The sequence below is a fragment of the Agaricus bisporus genome (genome assembly GCF_000300575.1).
Source record: "Agaricus bisporus var. bisporus H97 unplaced genomic scaffold AGABI2scaffold_9, whole genome shotgun sequence".
Taxonomy (NCBI): Eukaryota; Fungi; Basidiomycota; class Agaricomycetes; order Agaricales; family Agaricaceae; genus Agaricus; species Agaricus bisporus.
The window spans coordinates 684,512-707,704 of NW_006267372.1; the positions used below are offsets into that span (position 1 = coordinate 684,512).

A 23,193-nucleotide genomic window follows, 5' to 3' on the forward strand; every position below is an offset into this window, starting at 1 on the left:
CTAGCCGTATTTGTGCTGATGGTAGTCATTGACGTAGATACTGATAACCTGGATGTGAAGGACTGGTCGATCGGTGATGGAGGGAAATGCGTAGAAACGGCAGAAGACAACGGGGGAGAAAAATTTGTGGTAGTAGGCGTCATAGACTTCGGGGAGCTAGTGGTCGGAGAACAGGGGATGCTTAGAGATGCGAGTGACGGCTTGGATGAAAGAGTGCGAGTGGGAGAGCGGAGGTTAGCCACAGATTGAGAAGCTCGAGGCGAAGCTAATTTAAGGGGAGGGGGCTTAGACGGAGACTTGAGCGCCACAGGAGGAAGTCTACTCTCAGGGAGAGAAGTATCAATATCGGAGCGTTCACGGTTATGAGGTTTCTCCGGATTAGCTGTAGAAGTTTCGGTGATATCCTTGCTTGTGCCATTACCAGATATTTTGGAAATGAAAGAAGCGAGCCGCTTCCTGGTTCTCCGTTTCTCTTTCTTCGATTTGTCTTTCCCGCCTTCCTCTGCAACTGAACTTGTGAGGGACCACCTTGAAGCTGTCACAGGAGGAGACAAAAGATTCGAAGACGTGGGGCTCGAAAGATGATTCTGGTAACCAAGTCCAGTAGAAGACAAGGAAGGTTTAGCGAGGAGAAGCCCCGGAGATGGTTTTGAATCAAGAGTTCGCGGAGCTTGGATTGAACCATTGGAAATGGGAGAACCTCTGGGTGAGGTACGCGGTGTAGTCGTAGCCCCCCCTTCAAGGAAAGGGGAATTACTGGTCGAGGAAGAGGGAGATGGTGGCAAAGATGGTAGTTTACCGTGAGGGACCGGAGTGGTGCGAATGTCTTCCTCGTTAGGCAAAAGGGAGGGGGAGGCTGTATTTGGCTCGTCAACAGGTGGGGTGCGACCAACATATACCTGTGACGATGATGCACAAGGAACCCTGTGATACGTAATCATTGGAGTATTTGGGGGCGGGCCTTGTACAGAGGCGGGAGTCATTGAGGGCACAAGAGGCGAGTCAGTCTCAAAGTGTGTCGCGTAATATTCACCACCTTCGAAATCCTCCTGATCGTCATGAACCAATTCTGGATTGCCTGACGAAACCCACTCGTCCAAACGCAAACTAACTTCTTCAGAGTCGATGTAGACCGCGTTACGGTTGGCACAGACAGACAGGGAAGAAGTGATGGGGCGAAAATAAGATTCCCTAGCGGGTGAGCTTGAAAGAGCCCGTTCTGTTTCTGAGAGAAGCGGAAGAGACGTGTTGCGGGGCAAAGACGGCCGGCGGGATACACTGGGCGACAGTGACTTCTGGGAACTAGAACGGCGGTGAGGAAGGGGGGCCCCAGAAGCGACGGCGCAAGAAGTGGGTGGGGTGGGGCAAGTAAGACTAGGTGAACGGAGACGGGAGACGGAGGCCAGGGGATCCGGGAGAGACTGAAAACAAAGTTATGAGCGACGCGGTAGACCAGCTGAAAGACTATTCAGACCTTTTGCAAGTGATGATCAAAACCAAGCACAGGTGAATCTGCACGCGCGTCGTTCATCATAGCAGTCTCGTTCAACCAATAATGAAGTCGGTCGCCGCGGGTGGTATGGTCGTTCACGGGGATGGGTGAGTTCTGGAGCTGAGTGGGCGAGACAGGGTCGCGTAACGGAATGTCCATAAGAGAAGAGGAGGAGGAGAAAGCGTGGAAGCAGCGAAGGATGGCTTGGATGGTATATTATACCGCCAGCCACGGTGGGGAAAATAAAACAGTATGGTTTATATTTGGAACACTGCTAAAATCTCAGATCCAGGATCGCGAGATCGATCACTTGTTCCTTCCGGATGTGGGTAACGATACTCATGGCTCCCTTTGCCTGCTCCCATCCCCACCCCTCCTGCATCTCAGCGTCTGAATGGCTCCCAGCAGCACTTTCATAGCACTAATGTTGTCCAGCTCCTCAACTTCCAGCCTAAGAACCACAGCCATACACAAACAATTCTTAAACTAAACGTCTATACCTCCGTTTATCCGCATCCAGTTCGTGGGAACTGGAAATTTTCAGTTGGCTCGTAAGCTGATGATGATGTAATCCACCTGGTTCGCAGCAGTCCGGCTCACATAAGCGTCATGAAACTCTTTCACCTTTCCCAAACTGGTATAGCTCCTCGAACAGTTCACGTTTGCAAATAACGGCGATTCAATCTGCTTACTCACGCCTTACTTATTCCTTCATGCAGCTTATCGCAGTTCTTCTTTGGCTCTTCTCGCGGCACACGCGCCTTTGTGTCTCTTCTCTTTTGACTGCCCTCTTGTCGTATTATGACATTTCTCATCAGATGAAGTTACCTCTCGAAAGCTCATCGATTATCGGGGAAGACAGTCCCGCCTCGTGCCTCCTTTCACCGGGTCTATTTACTGCCCTGAAGCAAGACTAAGTGTCAGAACCAGTATTTTGTCATATTAAATTAGTCCCCTACTAATCTATCGTGGCGACTGTCAGTCAAACATCAATGAAACATATTTCATGATTCATTTTGCCTACAAGTATTTGAATGATGCAACCATTTGGTTTTGCAAGACATCTTTGCGCAAGCGATTATGGAAACCTCACCGACTTTCTACCTCGCACACGACGATTATCATAGCACCTCCAAGTATGCTGATATATCAAAGATACGCATCAAATTTCAAACCCGATGGAACCCGCCTTCCAAGTTTCTACCGCAGATGTCATGTTTAGTCTCCAAGTTACTGACATGGTACCCGGGCCGCAGAGCTGGTTGTCAGAAACTTTCTCTTTTCAGGAGAATACGTTGACGCTTCGAAACGTTTGGGACATACACCAGGATAGGCGAGGTAAATTCATACTATCCCTGCTGTCATCAGTTTCACTGCGTTTTTTTTCACTATATCCATCCGAGATACGTTGTCAGCATCAAATCGAATATTGTCGAAATTTGGACGGAGGTAAGTGTATGAATCCAACTTTGGCAGGTATCAATTTCCCATGTTGAATGAACCATACCAACAAGCTCTATAATAGGCAGACTTGACACCTCGATTCTCGACAAAGGATAATCTTCAACGATCCCTTCTATTTCGGTCGTTCACCCTGTGCCCTTTGGCCTAGGAATTTTCGAGGCGCCTGTGGACTACCCTGCTATCATTGACTCTCCCCATCGGCACTAACGAGTTGCCATCAGAATTGACGTCTCGTAAGTTGTAACTGACCTATGCATTGAAATAAAATTTGCCCACATCCACGAAATACCTAACGTCTTTCTAAACCAATCGGAAGAAACACCGGAAATATCCCACAAAATCTGTTCGAAATGCAGGGTGGATAGACTTCAGTAGTAACCTGAGGTTTTCATTACGTTCGCGCCCGCCCCGGCGGCCCCACCGTTTCGAAATTCGAACACTATCGAGTATTTGTATCTACGTTTGTCAAATATCTGAATGTGAACTTACTTTCCGACTTTTACGGAATGCCACCATTCAAAAGTTCTCGAAATCATAGTGGAGTGGCTCAATTGGCGGTGACGGATTGTATAAGTTTGCTCTCTATGGAGTAGTAGGAGTAGTGCTTGGCAGTGCTTGGCCTTCTTCAGGATTGTTCTTCCCGGCGGCCCTGCCCGTATGTGATCGTGGATGTTTCCCAGTTCTCTGATCGAGTCCGTTGCGCTTTGAGATGTGATTATTGGTGGATCGTCAAGGCCACCGTTGTTTCTATCAATGTGAAATAAAAACACTAATGTCTGGCCTAAATTCGACAAATTCAAGACAAGAGCTAGTACTATAACAGACTATAACTCAACAGGTCGTCAAAAAAATTTCTGTTTCTTTTTTGGCGAAAATCTGAATACTGAAACGATTTTCACAGTTTCAAAGTCGCCAAGAAGTTAGATCTGTGGTATGTCATCATTTTTTTGCTGTCGCAATGGTCGTTGTTTCAATTTGAGTAATTTCCCGAAACATTCTTTTTTTTGACACGTTTTAGGGGCCAGAACAGTTCGCTATGAAAAACTAAAGATCGGCGGGTGTTGGGTAAGCTCGTTCTGCGATTCAAGTTCTCCTCTCTCGTATTCAGTAGCGCTTCATCTATGTAGACATACCTTCCACGGACATCCCTGTTTGAAACATCCGGTTCCGCTGTTCAGAATGCGTAACCAAAGATACACGCTCGAATTCAAGTCGTCGTTTTTTGTCGTTTCGTCGTTTCGTCGTTTGGCTAGATGTGGAAACATTGTCCCCACCGGGCACCCATGAGTTGACCAACTGGAATGGAGTGTTCGAGACCGGTTTACTGGAATTTCACTGACTATCCGCCAACTAGTATAACCCCTATCCTTGTTGGCCACAAGATCCCAGCGGACGTCGCAACTGATCATGATATCCACTGATCACCTTTTCCACTGTTTTTCAGGAATTATGGTGTAGCAGTGAGGAGCTTTCGGAGTCCTCGGACTAAATTTAGTATCAAGTGGCTCGATTTGATCAAATGAGCAACAACGTGCCCCCGCCACCCTCGATCAAATATTTTATTCAGCCCATCAGAGGTCTTTTACCGATGCAAGTACCTGGTCACCGTTGCCAGATAGCCGACAAATGCTAGCTGCTGCTGCTAACCGCTACCAACCGCTACCAACTTATAGATTTTTGCCTGTTAGGCTATCACCTTGATCGCAACAGCAAAGTTGTTTGGTCTAATCAAATGCAGTTATTGACAGAACTAAAAATTTTGCCGAGCCTGGGGCGGAATACCAAAACAAGTGCTATGTATTTGCACACACGATGTAGCATTTCAGACTCGCCTAGTATCTCTTCCTTTCCCATGGCAAGCCACCTTATTCTCATTCATGCGCAGTCGATATCAAGGAAGTTACGCTTTTTTAAAATTGATCTCTGTCGGGAGGTAGAGCTCTCAAAACATAGGGACGATATTTCCATATTCTGCAGCCCAACTACCGATTTATTTTCTTCTGTAGGTTCGAATTCGGGGTGGAATGCAAGACTGGGCGATTGAAGGCTGATAATCGAATGGGGAATCCCTATTGTTGCCATTTATAGTCAATCGATGAAAATAACCAGGGCTTGCTCCACGCTGCGCTCTTCTTATGACGGATCTTCATAAAACTTGACAGTGAAGTGTAGCCTGCGGCAGCATGATGGACCAGCCTTATTAGAAAATAACATTTGTTTTTATGGGTGCTTATCACTGCTCTAGCGAAGAAGAAAGTCTATTGCTCGGATGAGCTGTTAGAGTGGCACCTTACGGGACACGATAAATAGAACCCGAGAATTGCAGATAAAGGTCTGCCGATCCAAATCTTATATGTCGTTGGATATTAAATTCTTAAGGTTAATGAATCTTGCAAAGCTTCATAGCACCAGTCGGCAGTATGAAAAACCCGCTGAACACATGACCGGATTTCATAGCGCTAAGCGCTTGAAATATAAGTCTGTAGGCGCCACTAAGAATTCATGGACTCAATTGGGGCGGAAACGATTGCATCCGGATAGGTTGTGTCATTCAATTTCCAATGGCCTTCAGTACCTACTGTATGGGATAGTGGCTGACTATAGGACAAGCCGCCGCGTGGTCGTTTGTCTCCCCGTCATACTCGGGAAAGAAAGAAGGCTAAAGACGCTGTATTATCTGTCAGGTACGATATGTTCAGCCTTTCGCTTGACTACCAGTGCTTGACTATGAGCGTGGGTTTTGATGGTACGCATTCCTTTCGCGCAACATTTTGGTGGTTTGTTTGGTCTTAAAAGGGTAAAGCCTGCTCCAGAGTCTAAACTGGGACATATTTTTGGATGTCTCACAAGACATATAGCACATGCTGCTCGTGCTGGTTTTTTTTACAAATAAATATGTGTGGCAGGTATTTCGCGATTTAGAGTAGTCATATAACTTGTAAGAAGATATGAATAATGACATAGAGAATGTGAGTAAGCTCAAATTCAGAGAGCGCTTTTGTAGCGCTTCCCCAAGGAGACTGTACCGTTGTCCAAGGCGAAGAGTTCACACCTGCGTCGTGAACGATTTGGCATCACATTTGATGGTTTGATGAGCCAGTTGGCTTCGGCATGTTCCGTCAAGCGCCGGACAATTGAGCCCGCTTCCCAATAAGGTAACACCGCACAAAACAGCGGGGACTGCATCTCGACATCTCGGATGTATCAGACACGAGGCAAAAGAAAATTCCTTCGCTTTCAATTAAGCCTAGCATCTTAACCTAAGGTGAGTAAGAGAAAACAACATGAGGCGGACCTTATCGATTTTTCAGGGGCTTTGGTGAAAATCCGAGGCTGCAGTCGCGGAACAGCGGGACGTGATACTTAGATATTGCGATTTCAAAAATCGACTTTAGTACGATATACTTGATTTGTTCCAAACATTATCTCGGTCGCGGTAGGTCGCAGTATGTTTGTCTCCAGTCTTTCAGATTATTTTATTCCTTTTTTCTTATTGGTGCGCTTGCGAACGGAGATCACCGTGATAGACATCAGACCCTCGAAGTGACGACGCTGATCACCCTAGGTAACAACTCTGCCAAAGCCGATCCACGCATACATTACTGGCCCTTCGATTCCAATGGTAGACTTGTGTGTTGTAATGTGCGGGAAAGCCTCCACAATGCTGCCCTCTTACCCCACGGTAAAAGATTTTCCAAAGTCTTATGAGCCATCTCAAAGTCTCGCGACGACTTCTACGCCCCACCGAATTTCAATTTTTGAATTGTCGTCAACAAGAAATACGAAGGAAGTGAGATTTGAATCAGTTAAAGTCACTACCGCCTTGGTGGAGGACGAATAGGAGTCTAGATATTGAGAGAAATTGATACCGAGAAACTGCAAGTTCTTGCCATTGCTCAGCTGTTCAAAATTCAGCTCCAAACTTCGATTGCGATATACATTCTCAGTGGGTCTTGTGAAGAACCTCGGCGCTTGATATGGCTGGTCTCCACTCTCACGTGGAAACTAAGGAAGCAGGAAGAGCTATGAGTACTTCCCTTGTCCTCGAATGACATCAAGCTTGCATCGCCTGATTCAGTCTTCTGTTTTCACACATGATATCACACCTTGAAGCCTCGTTCTGTGATTGGGTTTCCGTTGAGCAAGGTCGAGACGGTGACTGTTCACTTAAAGAACTTGAACTTTGGAGTATCAATAGATGCACTCTGCTTCTAAGTCAACTTTACCATATGGGACAGAAGTTCTGGCAAGGTCTTTCTATTCCTTCGCAGCAGCTGCAATGATTCCAGCGGGGAAAGCTATAATGCACATAACCCTTCTCTCTGAATGGCTTAATCAAGTGTCAGCCAGTAGTACATTTACTTAACCCTCCACCCATTTGAATTGTGGATATATCGTTCTGTCAAACTTTAATCCTTCTTCGCAGGGAAGTGGTTGAAACAAGGTTGAAAGCCTCGGGAAAATATCTTTTGAATGATATGGACTCGGCGTGCCAAGGGTTTGTGTGTCCCAAAATTAGAGACATGGGGCTCACGGTCACTTCGCTATTTGGACATATGTGGTTTCTACGGACTTCAGCTTCGACCGAGATCTCACTCCCGCGAGAAATCGCTTAGTTTAGCACATTCATCAGCGTTCCCTGATCCTCTTGTCCATGTATAGGATTTTGTTGATTTGGGGTTTAGAGTATTCTGGCATCAAAGCTTTGAACCATCCCGTCGAAGTCTCTAGTATTCCATGAATGGGCTCCATCATGCAACTGCACGAGAAATTTCAGACTTTCCATTCTATTGCAGGCGATCCGATTACCCAGAGAAGTGCCCTACTTCTTACCACTAACGCGAAGGAGCATGAACATGAAGGTCACTTTTCATTATCCTTGGGCCTTCATCGCTGATCTATTAAGGCGACACACTCGATTATATCGCCATTCGACAAAGTAAGCATTTAACTCTGCGTGGACTCTTCTACCGCCCTCGGCGGACCTTGTGATGCCATAAACCTCGCATTCAAGTCGGCCTTTGTCGACATCTGAGCAGTAAGCAAATTCCCATCCACCTACTAAACCTCACTCTTTCCATATTTTTGATTTTCGCGTTCCTTCAAAGACAGCTGTAATGTTCTCCGGGGTTTAAGAGAGCGTATAAGCATGCAACTTTCTTCCATTACGAAGCGTACGTCAAAGTGCGGACTTTGCAATCGGCTTAGAAGTCCAAGCACTAAGCAAGTGAACAATAGCAGTTAGTAGCACTCCATGTCACCGTCACCTTCAATCTATAATAAAAACTTCTTCCCAGCGCTCCTTTAGCAGCTTCGGTAATAGACGACGAGGTACAACTTAAGTCTAACGCCACGCAATAATCCGAGGTACGGAGCATGATCTGCCTAATTGTCGCGCTTTATATATTTCGCCGTTAGAGGGAATTTGAAGTGGGGAATAACATACCAACCAATGGAGAAAACGGAAAGTGAGAAGCTAGAAGTCAGACATGTTCTCTACATCAAGAATGAAGATTTGACCAGATTGTGAAGTATCGCAGATCTATGTTATCAGTTAGTATTCATCAGCGCCAGGAAATTGATCAGGAAGTGTACCATAGGACTAAGAGAAGCTGTCCATGTCTTGTGAGCGCGTTCAACGTCTCTGCTGATGGATAAGAAATCCATCATGGGCGCAAAGTGAGGATTCCGATCGATTCTGCATTGCAATCCAGGGCTTTCAATGACCCTGAGAACGATTGAGAACTAACTCCAGCTAAAAGCGGTAGTCCAGATGGAGGGAAAGTTCCGATTTTTGTTGTCGCGCTATGAAATAAATCGTGAACTCATGACTTCGGGCGTTCCGAGGATGACAACAATTCGGCTCTCCAGAGATATATTTCCGAAGGAGTTTAGTTAGGGTATTCTGAATAGGATGTCGCGGTGAGATGAGACTGTCAGACGAGAAGCAGTGGAACGAGGACAATAGTCTTCCTTGGCAATAATTCCTCTGTACAAAGCGGACCAATACGAAGAAATCAACACTAAATTTGAAGTCACAGAGAAGATGTTGGCAGGCGAAGTGCCGTTAGAAGTTTGGCTGAAGCGGAATTCTAGAGTTATTCCTGTGCAGCTGAAACCAGTTCAGCCGAACACGCGGAGAGAATTCGATCTGTAGGAAGAGAGGATGATTGGAAAAAATTGTGAAAAGGGGGTAGAAGGGCGGATCCCGAAGCCGAGGTAACACTTCCTGAATTCCTGCAGACTATCCCGTGACGTGGAAGAGTGGATCGGATACCGAGAGGCTGAGCCTCCGTAAATTCGATGACGAAGCGCATTATGAAGTGGCCTGCCCCTTTATTTCTGAGCTAGAGCGTGGCGTATAAGTAGCGGCGTGAAGAAAGTAAGTAAGATTACCGTCTGAATTTCGGGCCAAGAATAAACGTGTGAAGTTGGCACGTGCTGAATTCTCACGTGGTTGGAGAAGACCTGGACTCTGGAGATTCGAGAACTCAGAAGACCGAGTCTACTCTGACGGCGGAATTAATCCCAAACGAGGACCCTCAGCCCCCCAATATCGAAAGGGCATGTCATGGGTACTTTTATGCGTAAGAATAAAGGAAGAGAGAGCTCTAGGATTTATGCGTGGCTGTCGGCGCTTAGAAGGGGACTCAATTCGAATCCGATGCCTTTTTCGAAATATATCCTCGAATATTTGATCTGCATCCTAATAAAATCCAGCGTCAGTCTTAAACATAACCCTGCGAAAGGCCTGATCCGGGATTGATGTAAGAAACATGTAAATTACCGTTAATTGCCTATCTACACCGTACTTACACCCCGCAATGGTGCTGGTCATGCATGCACGTGACAGCTACGTACTGTCACGCAGCGTGGCCTTTAGCCACAGCGCCATGCTGCCATGTCGCCCTGAGTTCGAACAACCAGTTGACTAGCAAAACATACAGACAGCTTTCTAACGAATTATTAATGTCCACTTGTTCCTTGTAAGCCAACATTCGCTTTTGCAGAATTCTCTTTATTCATCTTTCCAGGTGCATTATATATTAGAATCCTGAATGACCACTACAGAGTCTACACCGCTCTACAGCGAGCCTCCGTCGCCTTCAAGAGGCGTCATTGCACTTCACTCGAGTTCGGACTGGGAAACCATCTTACACTCTTCCAACCAGGTGGTCCTCTACAATCCAAAGAGTCATGCACTGTCAATCACCCACTCTTCGAGTAATCCAGATATTCAAGACAAGAAATGTCCTGTTTGTAAACGTGTGCTTCCCAATGGCTTTGGGCCGGATTCATCGGAAGACATCGGCTTTGACGAAGCCGATCCAAGTCGTTACTCTCGCAACCCTCATTACTTCCAACTTCTATCCATCGCTAATGAGAGTACAACTGGTCCGCCCCCTTTAACCTCTCATGAAGGTGACGAGAGAGGGGACACTCAAAGCGATGGAACTCCCCATGCTTTCCATTCAAATACAATGGCGGAAGGGTATTTCGAGAGGTTCTTCCAGGAGGAGTATAAGCTTGGCATGGGAGCAAATGGTTCGGTTTACCTTTGTCAGGTGGGCATCTTTCCATCCACAATTCCGTGAATGGCGCGGGCGGATACGGTTTCGAGGCTGGGTCTGAGATTTTAGCTGAAATATTTTCTGACAGCATATGCTTGACGGAAATCCGCTTGGTTCGTAATGTTGCTCATTCACTCACTAGACTTTAGCTCATATCCTCGTTCAGGCCATTTTGCAGTCAAGAAGATTGCAGTTGGACAATCACATTCTTATTTACTCAAAATCCTTCGAGAAGTGCGCCTACTAGAACAACTTCATCACCCAAACATCATCGCGTACCAGTGCGTTTTCACATTTTAGGTCTCTCTTCCGCTCTCAATGCAAGAAACATAGTCATGCATGGCTCGAGACCTGTCAGTTTTCCTCCTTCGGTCCTAAGGTACCAGCTCTTCATGTATTGATGGAATGGGCGGAATGTGGCAGTTTGGATGACTTCATTGATATCCGTCTCGGCCGTGGATCACCACACGTTCATATTAATCCCTTCGGACCTTCGCCGTCATCGCCTTCGGCAGCTGCTTCTACCACATCGCCGCACACCCTGTCTTCCCGGGATATGCCCAATGATTTTGATCCAGATATTCACTCGCGGTCCGCCCGGGTACGCGCATTTCGCGCATTTCAGCGAGCTACACCAGAAGAGAAGGAGCGGTTACGGAGAAAGGCACCTAGTAGACGAGCTCAATCTTTGAAAGCTGTCCATTTACTTAGCGCAGAAGAAGTAAAGAGTCTTTTCCGAGACGTCGTCGAAGGGCTTAATTTTCTTGTGAGCTTAACTTCTTTTCCTTCCTCCCTCACACATCTGATTTTCGTAGCACAGCCGCTCTATTCTACATTTGGACCTGAAGCCGGGGAATGTGCTCTTGACTTGGGATGAAGGCAAGCTTATGTGTGTTACTCCACTTCCCACATTTTCGCCAAAATTTGCTAATCGCTTGATCTAGTCCGAGGGCAATGCTTTCGGATTTTGGAACGTCGCGCGATATGATCGCGTCCAACTCTGTTCGATCTGGGAATACCGGGACGTATGTGCTTAATTGTAAACTTTATCTGCCTCTTCTCTCATTACATTTCAGGCTAGAATACTCTTCACCAGAATCGCTTCCGTCACCACAAACGGGCCGTTTGCTTGAAGTTAATTCAAAATCCGATATGTGGTCATTGGGCATGATCTTGCATAAGCTTTTGTTTTTCAGGTTACCCTATCGGTGAGCTTTTCTTTTCTTTTCTTTTTCATATATATTGTGCTTCCTTTTTCACCGATCAGTCTAACGAAGCTCGATATCCCCCATTAGGTACGCCGCTGATGGCGATAACGGCATTCCATTGAGCGATGCTAGGCGTGAAGAGAGACAGAGTAGGTTAGGAGACGATGAGAAGCTAAAACGGTTAGAGCAAGAAGTGTTGGATTATCCAGGGTATGTCTTCTATGGCTCCATGGCTTTTTATTCACTTTTTATCTTCTCAAAACAGGTTCAAATCAACCACTGATCTGGCTGTCGCATTTGAAGCTCGGCGGCTATCCAAAAATTACCTCATACTTTTGGAAAGCCTTTTGAACAGGACACCTAGTGCGCGACCTTCTTGTGTACGCATCTCAATGGCTGTTCAAGAAGGAAAGGTACATCGAATTTGCATGTAATCATAGTAAATTTCTGAGACTTTTCGATCTAGCTCGACTTCCGTAAAGAATCTTCAAATCGAAGTAACCTGTCATCACTTGTTCCTCTGATTCATCCCGTGGTCAGAGCAGATGAGGACAGGACACCACCACCTTTTCTAACTGAATTCGATTCTCAAGTTAAAGAAGAAGGCGAATCACACGAACATCATCACGACGGTAACGTATCATTCGTTGGCAATGACGACAGCTCGACACCAAGAAGGAAGACTTCGCTCTTATTGCCTTCACCTCCAGATACCTCAATTGAAAATATGCAGAATCCAAGTCGTGCTGTACAGCTTAGAATGAAGTTGATGGAGAAAGTTTTGGGTGTTTTTGTTCAACATCAATTACTTTTGGCGAAGCTGGTGAAAAATTCCATTCTAGTAGGCAAAGTGAGTGTGAATGAGAAAGATTGTTGTTGAGAGTCGACTGAGTTGATTGCATCCGTTTTCTTACAGGTACTCAGTATATCCAGAATGTGTCCGGAATCTTATGGGTTTCCTCGAGAGTGGGTGACCTCAATGTTACTCGGAATTGCGTTGGTCGATGCTGTGGTCGATATGGGATTGTTGATGCATATCGGTTGTCTGGTGTTCCATATTCTAGTTATCAAATTTGGATGTATATATATACGTTGTTGTGTTTAAACATATAGACATGTTTCAAATTCAGCTATGATTCATTTATAAGATAAAGCTAGATCATACTACTATCATTGAATACTCTTCACTTCGAAGCCATTTACATTCGAGTATATGATTAACCTAAATTCGGCCACAATATTTGAACCATATGTCGATGGTACAATGTGGTAAGTTCCTTTTGCCAAGGTCGCGAGTGGTATCGCAACCCCAGCTAACGACTCGCCATATGCACCTGAAGTGGCAATTGGTCCAGCAGACGGTGGTCTCGAGGTGCTGGGTTTGTAAATCGCCACGTTGATCGGCACAGAACTATTACTTGGCTCGAAGAGTTGAAGACGGACCCTATCGAAATGATTTATCTCACATTTCCCACTTGACAGAACACATAGAGACGCGTACCTCACTTGTCCCGGCATCGGTAACATCAACTCAAATCTTGTGCTCAAAGCATACTTTTCAAGTGCCGGTCCCCCATGTGACGCTTTAGCGTTCCAAGCACCCTTTACGATTTTACTATACATCCCAGCGCCCTCTTGTGGGATACTTTTGAGATCAAAAGAGGTCGAACATTCAACTTTAAGTGCAAAAGGACCGGTATGTCGCGGTTCGAATGCTGATATTATCAAAGTATAATCTCCAGCTATCAAACGTGAACCTGGGTTAATCACTGGAAAGAGAGATGGAGAAAGAAGATGTAACACACGCATTAGATCCTTGATAATTTGTGCATGGCCATACATATAAGCACCAGAACTAGCCGCTACTTCCTTTTCGCTCAACCTTAAATGTTGATCAATGTTTCTGTTCTCGCTCAATTCCATGAAAATTACTTACTCATCTTTTCGATCTCCCTTTGACCAAACTATTACTGCATTGACCGGTATGTCTTTACCAGCTTTCAAGAGCACCCTAGTCCTCGATTTCTTTGATGTTCCTCCGGCACTAGAGTTTGTGGAAGGATGTATGCGCAGGTGGTATTGTGGGTTCACCATAAACGTAGGGTACGTAGAATTCCCGCCAGAGTTTTTAGTGGTTAGGGTTCCATCAACCTATGATAGCAAATTTGTTAAGGAAGACTAGATGTTGAGGAAATATTCGTACACGTACCCTGGTCATATATGGTGGAGTATTGGTATTCTCATCCCAAGCCACTTGCACGCTTCCCCCTGAATATACAACTACGCTAAATCCTATCTCCTTTGCATCCCTATCGCCCTCATATGAAGCAGTGACCGCCACAACTCCAGATCTATGAGTCGGTGGAATCCGGATTTTGTTCAGAACATGTGTACTATTAGTATAAGTGCCCGTGTTGGATAATTGATATTGTTGATTCAATCTAGCAGAAGGAGGTAAGGCGGAGTCTTCGAGTTCAGCTCGGAGACAAATGAAGTCTGTTGTGCATCGAGTTTCGCGCACATGGCGAGTCAGCAGGATCCAGATTTCTTCTTCTGTTTGTGCATTGACATTGACAAAACTGATGCGAAGATTGTGGTTAGCATCTGCAGTGAGAATAGTTAGCTGGTTGATCTGTGAATCACGTCGAACATGCGCATATTACCTTCATATTCCTCGTTACCTCTCTTCCACATCCTAAACATAGGTGATTAATTACTCCAAAGCTGCGTGGCAGGGTATGGCGTACCCGTGAAAATTAATCTGATGTTTCCACATTCCCGGATCCCAGCTCAAATAAATTCCATCAAAGATATATACTACCTCCGACCATGGTATTTTGAGAACTCCTTCACGATTCGGTGCGTCAAGGTGGCAATAACTATGTCGAAATCACTAGGAACTCACGTGAGAGTTCCTTGTCGTCGGGCCTTACCCATGAATCCAGGACGGTGAAAACCCTGTCCTTCTCATCTTCATCGATATCTATCGTAGCAGTAGATTCAGCGCTAAATTCTGCAAGTGGAATGAAGCTAAACCTATGACAGCATAGCTATGGGACCGGAGCAATGGCGTTTTGCGCCAGTATATTTCCTGTCGATCACCAGTGCCTATCGTGACTAAACATTTTCCTGAATGAACAGGTAAATTTTATAAGTGTGATATATGAAATGAGGTAATTGACCATTCACCATTTTTGTATCCGAAAGTCAGGCGCTCCCATGTTCTTTCTCGCTCAAAGGTTGCGCTAACACGTATAAGGATCTTGGTTCGGTGGTAAAGTTCGAACTAACCTCTTTGTATCAATTTGTTCGGGAATCCAACCGATAAGCGCACTGTAAGGTTCAGTGAGGCGATTGATATGAACTTACGACGAGCCTTACTGTAAGTCTATACTAGAATTACTGGAGAAAAGAATTGGAGGCGCTCGTAGAAAAGAAGCTAGAGTACTTACGATCCAGGGAAATCGTATCCGCCCATAAGTTTCATATACTTTTAATGACACTGACTCCTCGTGCTCATAGATAGAAACGAGTGTAACGTACGCTTTTCTCTATTAGACTAGGCCAATGAATTTTCTCTCCACCTCCATCCAAGTGGTAAATGGTCATGCACATAAAACACTCTTCGGACGGGTTGTATGGCAGGGAGTCATCGATTGCTTGGATTGATGCATTAGACCCGTTTCCTTTGAATGCTTGGAGCAATCACGGACCTATCTGATGGTGACATTAGTCCAAAAGTATTCTGGAAGGATGAACGAACTAACTCGTCTCCAAATACCATTCATGAATAATTTTGCATAGTAGCGTCGGCTCCCATGCAAATCGCGATTGTTGGTCAAAGATAGTGCGGCTGTTCCGGCTTCCAAAGAGACGGGCATCTCATTTGTTGAATAAAGTGCCGAACGAGCAAGCTATAACAGGTATAGTTTAGTTTTTGTACATGAGGACAAATGCCTAGAGAAAACACACACATTCGACTCGAATCTTCTAGCATAGTCAAGGCAGACGGATATAGAGGCGCAGACAGAACAATCGTCGATAATGTGTTGTAAAACTTCCAGCGGGTGCAGCTCGCGGGATCCGGGTACGTCCGGAGGGCGACCAAGCGCGAATGCAGGGCGCCAGACTGCGGAAGCGCGCTCATGTTCCATGGATAATGCTGGCTGTCTATCCCAGTCGCTGAGAGGAGTGATATGGTCAAGTTACGATAGCGTACGGTATGTGTGCGTACCAAGATTGAAGTGTAGAAAGAACTGGATCATCCCATGGAGGAAACACTAGACCATTGATAAGGGAGCCACGCTTGAGCACATAATATTGTTCCTCTGTCCAACTTATCAGTATGTAAGCGTGAAGACGAGAAAGATGAGCATACGTTCTGAGAAGTGATTGATACCAATAGGTGTAAGTTTGATGTTCGTAATAGCCCCATTTCCACCTCTATCGATTGCTTGAGATCCACCTCCAGCTGCCTCAAGCTGTCCCTGTGACCTGTGCGCGAAGGATTTGATCTTTTCTGCTCTCTCAAGCGCCTTTGTGGCACTGGCTTTCCATTTTGAGCAAAGTGCTTCTGAATTGTGTGTTTTCCGGCTCAGATGGAGAAATAGTTCTGCGGCTTTAACATAGTGCTTGAAAGCTTCGTCGTAGTTGCTAGCAAGCTCTGCTTTGGTCGCCTTAGCATACGTCGCCTGTTAAGAACATAAGATATGATACAATTGTAGGCGAAATTTGTACCTCCGCTGTGCGAGCTTCCATTGAAGAATTCATGCTATACATTGTTGAGGGAGAGTATTGTTGTACCATGACGTAATGTAATTGACCCATGGGGCTAGGATAATCATAGTACTACATCACGCAGGGTCACTGGCTTTTGCCAATTACTTTGGACTCAAATTGAAACCAGAAAATGTGATCCCCAAAAACGAAAGTCCGAAGGGGGCCCCTGGTGATGGATAAATAATGAGAGGCCCGGACCTTTTGATTGTAACGTTTTCCGGGAAAGAAAACAAGAGGAACTAAGAGTTATACGTAATCTAAGTTGTGCGAAGAGGGGAAGAAGAGGGGTCTTGAAGGTATTTCTATGGACTCGCAGGCCATATCTTCAGTTCTAATGAACTTAACTGATTGAATGTAATTTGAGTTGGATGTGGGACAGGGTGAAGTATTAGTATTGATACGCTTGTGTCGTATGAGTCGAGCGGTCCTAACAAGCAGGTTCTACAGCCATCAATGTCTCTTCCTTTCCCTATCACCAAAGGCATTTTATAGAATATCTTGAAGTTAAAAAATAATGCGATTCTCAATGCAAGAAAAGTACAAGGGTGCATAATAGGGCATAGTCATAAAACATAACAACATAAATGACAAGCAAAGAAAACGAAGATCTCACAAGACTGATATACGCTACGTGCAACATTCGTGAGTCATTATCACCAAATACCAAAACCTACAATAAGCTATCCAGAAACTCTAGTAAAACAACTTAACGATACAGCATGAAGACCAAAAATAGAAAAGCGCTTGATGACGACAACGAGTACAGATGGGGAAGAGCAACAAAACAGAATAAAAAAATGGTATCAGACTCAAGCCAAGAAGAAAGAAAAGAAAAGAAAAAGTAACTCTGAAAGAAACATCGAAAACAAAACGATCAACTCGAGAAAAATACAAGAAGACGGAATGATGGATGATATTTTACTATCTCTTTTTACCTTTGCCCCTTTTACCGCCAGTAGCCTTTGGTTGCGGTGTCGGTTTGGCAGCTGCAGCCGCTTTCGCTTTTGCCTCCTCGGCGGCTTTCTCCTGCTCCTCCTGCTCCTCCCTTTCTCGCGCCTCTCGTTCCAGGACTTCACGTTCCATGGCCTCACGTTCTAGTCTTTCTTTTTCCTGTTGTTCTCGTTCCCGCTCCTCTCGCTGCTTTATTTCTCTCTGTTGCTTTGCTGTAGTAGCTGCACCACTCACGCCTTTCCCAGGTCCCTTCATACCCGGTTTCGAACCAGGGTTGGAATCGTCGAACATTTCTTGCAGCTTTTTCCGCGATTTGATTAACTCTTCCTCCCTCTCCTGTTCTTCTTCCGGCTTCTGTTGTTCCCAAACGTTTTCCGACTCCTCGGAGCCTTGTCCCCAAGGATCATTTTCTTCATAAGAATGACCACCCGCACCGCTACCCCCGGACATCATCGGGGTGGCATCAGCCCAGCCGAATCCGCCACCCGCACCAAACCCGGTAGAAGTTCCAATCGTCGGCTTGGCTTTCGCATTGAATGTCTTCCCCAAGCCGACGCCGACATTGGGACTAGAGGATTTACCAGCGCCCCAAGCTGATTTCGATGATGGCTTGGATGCGCCCGTAGTATTGCCGAAAGCCGAAGATAATTTTGGAGGCGGTCCACTCGCAAGAGGTGACGAATCTTTGTACGACGCAGAAATCGACCCGGCCATATGAGAAGGGATGGAAGAGGGTGTTGCCCACTGATTGTCACTATCCGCCCTTGGCCCTGAACCACTATGATTGGGAATATTCATGCCGCCATTCGCTTGCCGAGGTTGGGTGGATTTGATTCCACCAGGATTAGGCTGTTCACCGAAAAGTCTGGTCCCCTTCTCCGTTCCCTGCTGTAACTGTAAGGCAGCTCTCTGATACCATTCCTGGTTATATAAATCGTCGTCTTGTGTACCGTCAGTCCCTTTCTTACTCGGTGGGCTTCGTTTATTCGTCGCTGTAGGACGATGTCGCATGTCTTCCGGACTCGAACCCTCCCCATAATGAATGATATCATCGTACGCTGCTGCGGGTTTGCTGGGTCTAGGCTCCATGACGTATCTCGAATCAACTGCGAGGAATTCGGAAGGACTGCGATTCAGCTTGTCGTCGGATTCGTCTGGTATCTCCTCCATCGTGACGCGGGTGTGCGCAGATTGTTGACGTCCTTTCTTTGGTCCGGCAGCTGAAGCGAAGTGGGTGGATTGGCTTGCAGAGACGGTTTTTGAACTCCTACCCCATGCACTGTGATTGTTTGCATTTTGGGCAGCGGCCTTCTTCCCTGGTGCTGTGGTCGTTGGAGCACCCCAAGCAGCGCTGGAGTTGGAGCTACCAGGTCCGGGACGGTAAGCGCCTCGAGGATTCAACGAGCCAGGCATACTCCACTCCTGTTCATCGGCCTCTTCCTCTTCATCTTCCTCCTCCTCCTCCTCCTCATCTTCATCTTCATCCTCCTCCTCCTCGCGTTCCTCCTCCTCACCCGCGTTCCACACCTGTTGTTGCAGTCCCGATGGTCTTCTTAAATTACCAGTGCGACCACCAAATGTACCTGACATTATGTTAGGTCTAGGAGTAGTTGATGTCATATCATCCCACATCCCACCTGTAGGTGCACCACTTCTCGAAGTGGGAGTACCAAACCCGAATTGATTACTTGCGGAAGTATTATTGGCCGATCCAAAGGCAGACGCAAACTTTGGGGAACTAGCAACCGCTCGTGGTGTTATTAAATGCGGTTGCATCTCCGGTTGTTCACGAGATTCTTCTTCTTGATTCGTAGAAGTGAGCGTTCCTTTCTTGTTAGCTGTTTGACGTGGTTTCTTCCCAACCTTCTTCCCGGCCGCTGTTGTAGGCATGTTTGTGGATGAGGCAGTTGACGGCGGTGAGATGGTAGCGGCAGCAGAGCTATTCTTTCCCGCAGGTCTGCTTGGAAATTGTTGGGGAGGTATATTCGGTGAAGACCCATTCGTGCTTATAGGACCCAACGCAGCACCTACAGCACCAGCGACAACATTTCTCCCCTTGGCCATCATATCGCTCAGCATCGAAGGTTTCCTTTGTCTAGCCAAAGGAGACGGGCGAACGAGTTCGTCTCTTTCTTCTTCTTCCTCAACCATGGCGCCATCTTCAAAAGTGCGATCTTCCCGGCCCCATGCTTCCCATTGCCCCCCACCTCCGACAGCTGTGTTATTACCTCCACCAAAACCAAGAGTCTTTTTGACACTAGCACCCCAACTACCAGGAGTGCCCATTGATGGAGACGAAGAACCAGCAGGTACTGGGGCGCCACGAGTAGGTTTCTTTGTCCATGCACTCGCGGAACTAGCATTTGCGGTCTTCGCTTTCCCAGCTCCGCTAGTCTTAGGCGCAGGCTGTTGGTTCCAACCAACCCAGTCGTTCTCATCATCTCCATGATGATCAGCGGCACCGCTGCTCGCACTCATCATGTTCACCGAATCCATTGGATCTTCTCCGCCTACGAAATATTGTGCATATTGATCCGTCAACAACCGACTCTCCTCCGGTGATGCTTGTTGTGCTTGAGGTTTCCAAAACATCCCTTCGTTATTATCCGCGTCGGTGGGCGTTGGAACTGTGACAGTCGCCCCGCGTTGCTTGGCTTTCTTGGCATTGAGATTACCGAAGCGAGAGTCCGAGCCACCAAGAACGGAAATTGATTCAGAACGATTGCGAGCGCCAGAATTAGGGTTAGAGGGAAAGTTAGGGCGCTTTGGATTGGGTTGCGGGGTATTCCAATCAGAATCGTACGATGTCTGGTGTTCGGGGACGTCTACCGACCCTTGAATGAGCTGCGAGATCTGGAAAGCAGTATCCAGACCAACATCGGGAACGCTATCGAACACACTTTGCAGTCCGTCGAGATTCATTGCCCCAAATCCAGGTATGGCAGGTGAAGATTTTCCTGGCGTGCGTTTGACAGTAGGGACAGGCGGGGTGCTTATAGCATGATGAGAGGAGGAAGCGGGAAAAGCGGGCGGTGAGGTATTATGATTGGGGGTGTCTTTGGCCGTAGATGTGGTTGTAGCTCCCTTCTTTTTCTTCTTCTGTGTCTGGCCAGAGCCGCCAGGGCGAACCTTGCGGATTTCATCCTTCATCCTTGAACGTTCCTTGTCGACCTCTCTCTTCCGTTCTTCCTCCTTTGTATGCTGTAACGTCGACATATCATGGGCGTGTTGTGCGATCAGCTGGGCAGTTGCCGCTCTATCATTCAGAACGTGGTCAATCTTTGAGGCAAGTTCAATGTCAAGTTCGGCAGCTTCATTGTGGAACTCGCGGATCTTCTGGACCCGCACATCCCACTTAAACTTCTCGTAAGCTGCAGTCTGATCTGCTTTCGACATGCTGGCAAAATCGGCATCAGCTTCGTTCTCGGAGTCGTTTGTAGTTAATTGAGGTCCAATGTACTCGGAACGTAGCTTGGATTTCGGTCTGGCAGCAGTGGCGGAAACAGGAGCAGGAACGGCAGCAGCGGAACTCGAGGGGACAGTCGGTGTGTGACCAGGTGCAGGCATGAAAAGCCTGTCAGGGTCATCATTATTATGGAATTCAGCGGGTACAGGTCTCGAAAAAGATGAAGCATGAGAAGGAAACTGGACAGAAGAGGATGTGGAGTGATGATGCTGGTAGGAATGTGACACAGGATATTCGGCGGGAGAATGGTTGATAAAGCCCTGGTTGGGTAGGTGGGCTGACAGCGGTTGTTGGTCTTCACGCTCCCAGGTTTGGTACCTTGGGACAAGGATGCCTCCCTCTTCATCTCCGCCTATAGCAGAATCCTGTAGAAGACTGTAAGTATCGGAATGCACGAGGGGATATCAGAACATACTGATCCGTTTCTGTCATACAGCTGACCGAAACTATCATTACGTTCATCGTCAGTAAAGTTTCTTGGGTCGATACGAGCATACCCCGCTGAAGAAGTATTTTGAGAACGAGAGGACATGGAGGGCGCTCCGTAAGACGCGTTTGCAGAAGAAAAAGAGTACTGGGTAGAAACGCTGGATTGGCTTTGGTGGCTTATGCTCTGACTTAGCGGTTGTGGCACTGGGCGGGGTGGGGCGACTTCGATGGGCGGGCGAGAAAGCTGTATTTGAGTAGCCTCTTCAATTTCAGGCTGGTGGCTCTCCTCATCGGCGTCAAGGTCTGGAGGTCCCAGGATCGCACAAATGGCCGACATCTCCTGCGGTGTGATGTCGCCCCAGTCTTCGTGTTCCAACCCATTGTCGCGCAACGTCCTGTCCCACTCGCTTCGCATCATGAAGAAATACCTCTTCTCGTGCTCCTTTGCGATACTGAGTCTTTGTTGTTCTTGCAAATGGCCCCGTGGGGCTGCTGAACGGGCGGCCTTCAATGCCATGTTTCTTTCTTGATCCATACTCTGGCGAACTTTGACGGCTCCAAGGTAAAAATTTGACCAAAGTTGGCGAGTAAACTGCCGGCGAGCAAAAGCATTGGTCGACATGCTAGATGTGGCGACGGGCATGGCTGGAGACGTTCAGCAGATCAAATTGATATTAAGTAGTGTGGGACAGATGTGCTAGCTGTGCGGAAACTGAGCTGGACGTCAGTCAGAGCGCAGAAAGCAAGAAGAAAACGGCGGACTGACATAGTAAGAAGGAAAAAAGGACGGATCCGCCGCTTGCCTCGTGTACGGGAGGGGTGCCAAAAGGATATCTACAACAGCACAATTAGGAAACCGCAAGAAACCGTAACAGAAATAACCCACCACCACGAGGCAGCCCTGACCGCCCTTTGCCCTATAGACGCTCAAACTGCTCTTGTTATTCCCGCAACGACGAGGCCAAATCTACTTCATATTCAACGCACCGTTCTCAACCGGTAAAGAATGTTACCTGGCTCGGAAAGCTTTTACTCGTGCTCTGGCCAACTTTCTTCCAAAGCGACAGCATGTAACAGCTATTTATCCTTCTTTGATGCTTGATCGGAAATGACCTGGAAATTTCTCGCTGCACTCTTATCTCAACCGTTTGCGTAGGCCGCCTGCCAGTGGTCGCATCATTTCGGTTTGTGCTCGTCACCAGGTGCTTTTCCCCAGACTGTACCTGAGTAGACCTGAGTGTTCACTCGATTATCAGGACGGGCTCAGCAGCCGGACGCGGTTCTTTGTATCTGGCACAAACTGGATTTTACGAAAAGTAAAAAGGCATTGCATCGCTGCGATCATCAGTGTTGACACATCTCGTCAATTAATCACGAACTGAAACAGGAGTTCTGCCAGCTTCTACTACCTTTACTGCTTCACATTCATTTCATACTGATGAGAATCAGTCAAGGCGAGGTTTTTCGAGGTGTTTCTCGACTATGTTACAGATGCATACCCCTGTGGCGTTTTATTAACCCTGTGTCAACGAGGACTACAATGATTATCGAGCTCTAAAACGCTCACACACTCTCCGCCCAGACCAAATCATATCAGTCAAATCAAAAGGTTTTGACATAAACTCAGGTAACAAACTTTTCTATGAGGTTCCAACAATTTCTTTCTGCTGGCATTCCTTTGAGTCTTTGACCAAGGGAATCCGTATCAACCACAAAGGTAAAGTGACCCGTAACGTTCTATGCCAAAACCACGGTTATCTGTGATGGACACTCGAAGCAGTATTTATCGGTGAAGAAGGGCGGTGGTGCCAAGAACAAGATACAGTTTTGGCG

The 23,193-nt window shown here is 46.7% G+C and overlaps 4 protein-coding genes across 4 annotated transcripts; 2 read left to right on the forward strand and 2 right to left on the reverse strand.

Annotated features, from left to right (window-relative positions):
• Positions 1-18: 18 nt before the first annotated feature.
• On the forward strand, positions 19-249 carry AGABI2DRAFT_152903 (hypothetical protein; the record flags this gene model as incomplete). Its single annotated transcript, XM_006463786.1, has 1 exon — positions 19-249. The coding sequence occupies one exon, from the start codon at positions 19-21 to the stop codon at positions 247-249; it is 231 nt and encodes a 76-aa protein (XP_006463849.1).
• Positions 250-10,014: 9,765 nt separating this feature from the next.
• On the forward strand, positions 10,015-12,169 carry AGABI2DRAFT_74440 (hypothetical protein; the record flags this gene model as incomplete). The annotated part of the gene is made up of 9 exons (XM_006463787.1): positions 10,015-10,521; positions 10,616-10,640; positions 10,694-10,808; positions 10,861-11,293; positions 11,343-11,416; positions 11,472-11,552; positions 11,604-11,735; positions 11,823-11,945; positions 12,001-12,169. The coding sequence occupies 9 exons, from the start codon at positions 10,015-10,017 to the stop codon at positions 12,167-12,169; spliced, it is 1,659 nt and encodes a 552-aa protein (XP_006463850.1).
• A 716-nt stretch (positions 12,170-12,885) lies between these two features.
• AGABI2DRAFT_187314 (hypothetical protein) lies at positions 12,886-16,535 on the reverse strand. The gene is made up of 19 exons (XM_006463788.1): positions 16,473-16,535; positions 16,114-16,426; positions 15,970-16,063; positions 15,693-15,917; positions 15,499-15,548; positions 15,279-15,394; positions 15,188-15,225; positions 15,117-15,137; positions 15,027-15,068; positions 14,925-14,980; positions 14,772-14,864; positions 14,641-14,718; positions 14,483-14,582; positions 14,417-14,430; positions 13,945-14,339; positions 13,672-13,886; positions 13,541-13,617; positions 13,237-13,477; positions 12,886-13,179 (listed from the first exon to the last, which is right to left on the reverse strand). The coding sequence occupies exons 1-19, from the start codon at positions 16,512-16,514 to the stop codon at positions 12,906-12,908; spliced, it is 2,484 nt and encodes an 827-aa protein (XP_006463851.1). The 5' UTR covers positions 16,515-16,535; the 3' UTR covers positions 12,886-12,905.
• An 800-nt stretch (positions 16,536-17,335) lies between these two features.
• Positions 17,336-18,190, reverse strand: AGABI2DRAFT_194543 (hypothetical protein). Its single transcript, XM_006463789.1, has one exon. The coding sequence runs from the start codon at positions 18,177-18,179 to the stop codon at positions 17,436-17,438; it is 744 nt and encodes a 247-aa protein (XP_006463852.1). The 5' UTR covers positions 18,180-18,190; the 3' UTR covers positions 17,336-17,435.
• Positions 18,191-23,193: the final 5,003 nt, after the last annotated feature.

Excerpts from the sequence above, each read along its gene's own strand:
- AGABI2DRAFT_187314 (XM_006463788.1), bottom strand. The coding sequence starts at position 16,514 with ATGTATAGCATGAATTCTTCAATGGAAGCTCGCACAGCGGAG. Across the intron at positions 15,069-15,116 it reads AATTCTAGTATAGACTTACA|TGCGCTTATCGGTTGGATTC; the intron begins GTAAGGCTCGTC and ends TGAACCTTACAG. Across the intron at positions 14,719-14,771 it reads CCATAGCTATGCTGTCATAG|ATATCGATGAAGATGAGAAG; the intron begins GTTTAGCTTCAT and ends CTGCTACGATAG.
- AGABI2DRAFT_194543 (XM_006463789.1), bottom strand. The coding sequence starts at position 18,179 with ATGGCCGGGTCGATTTCTGCGTCGTACAAAGATTCGTCACCTCTTGCG.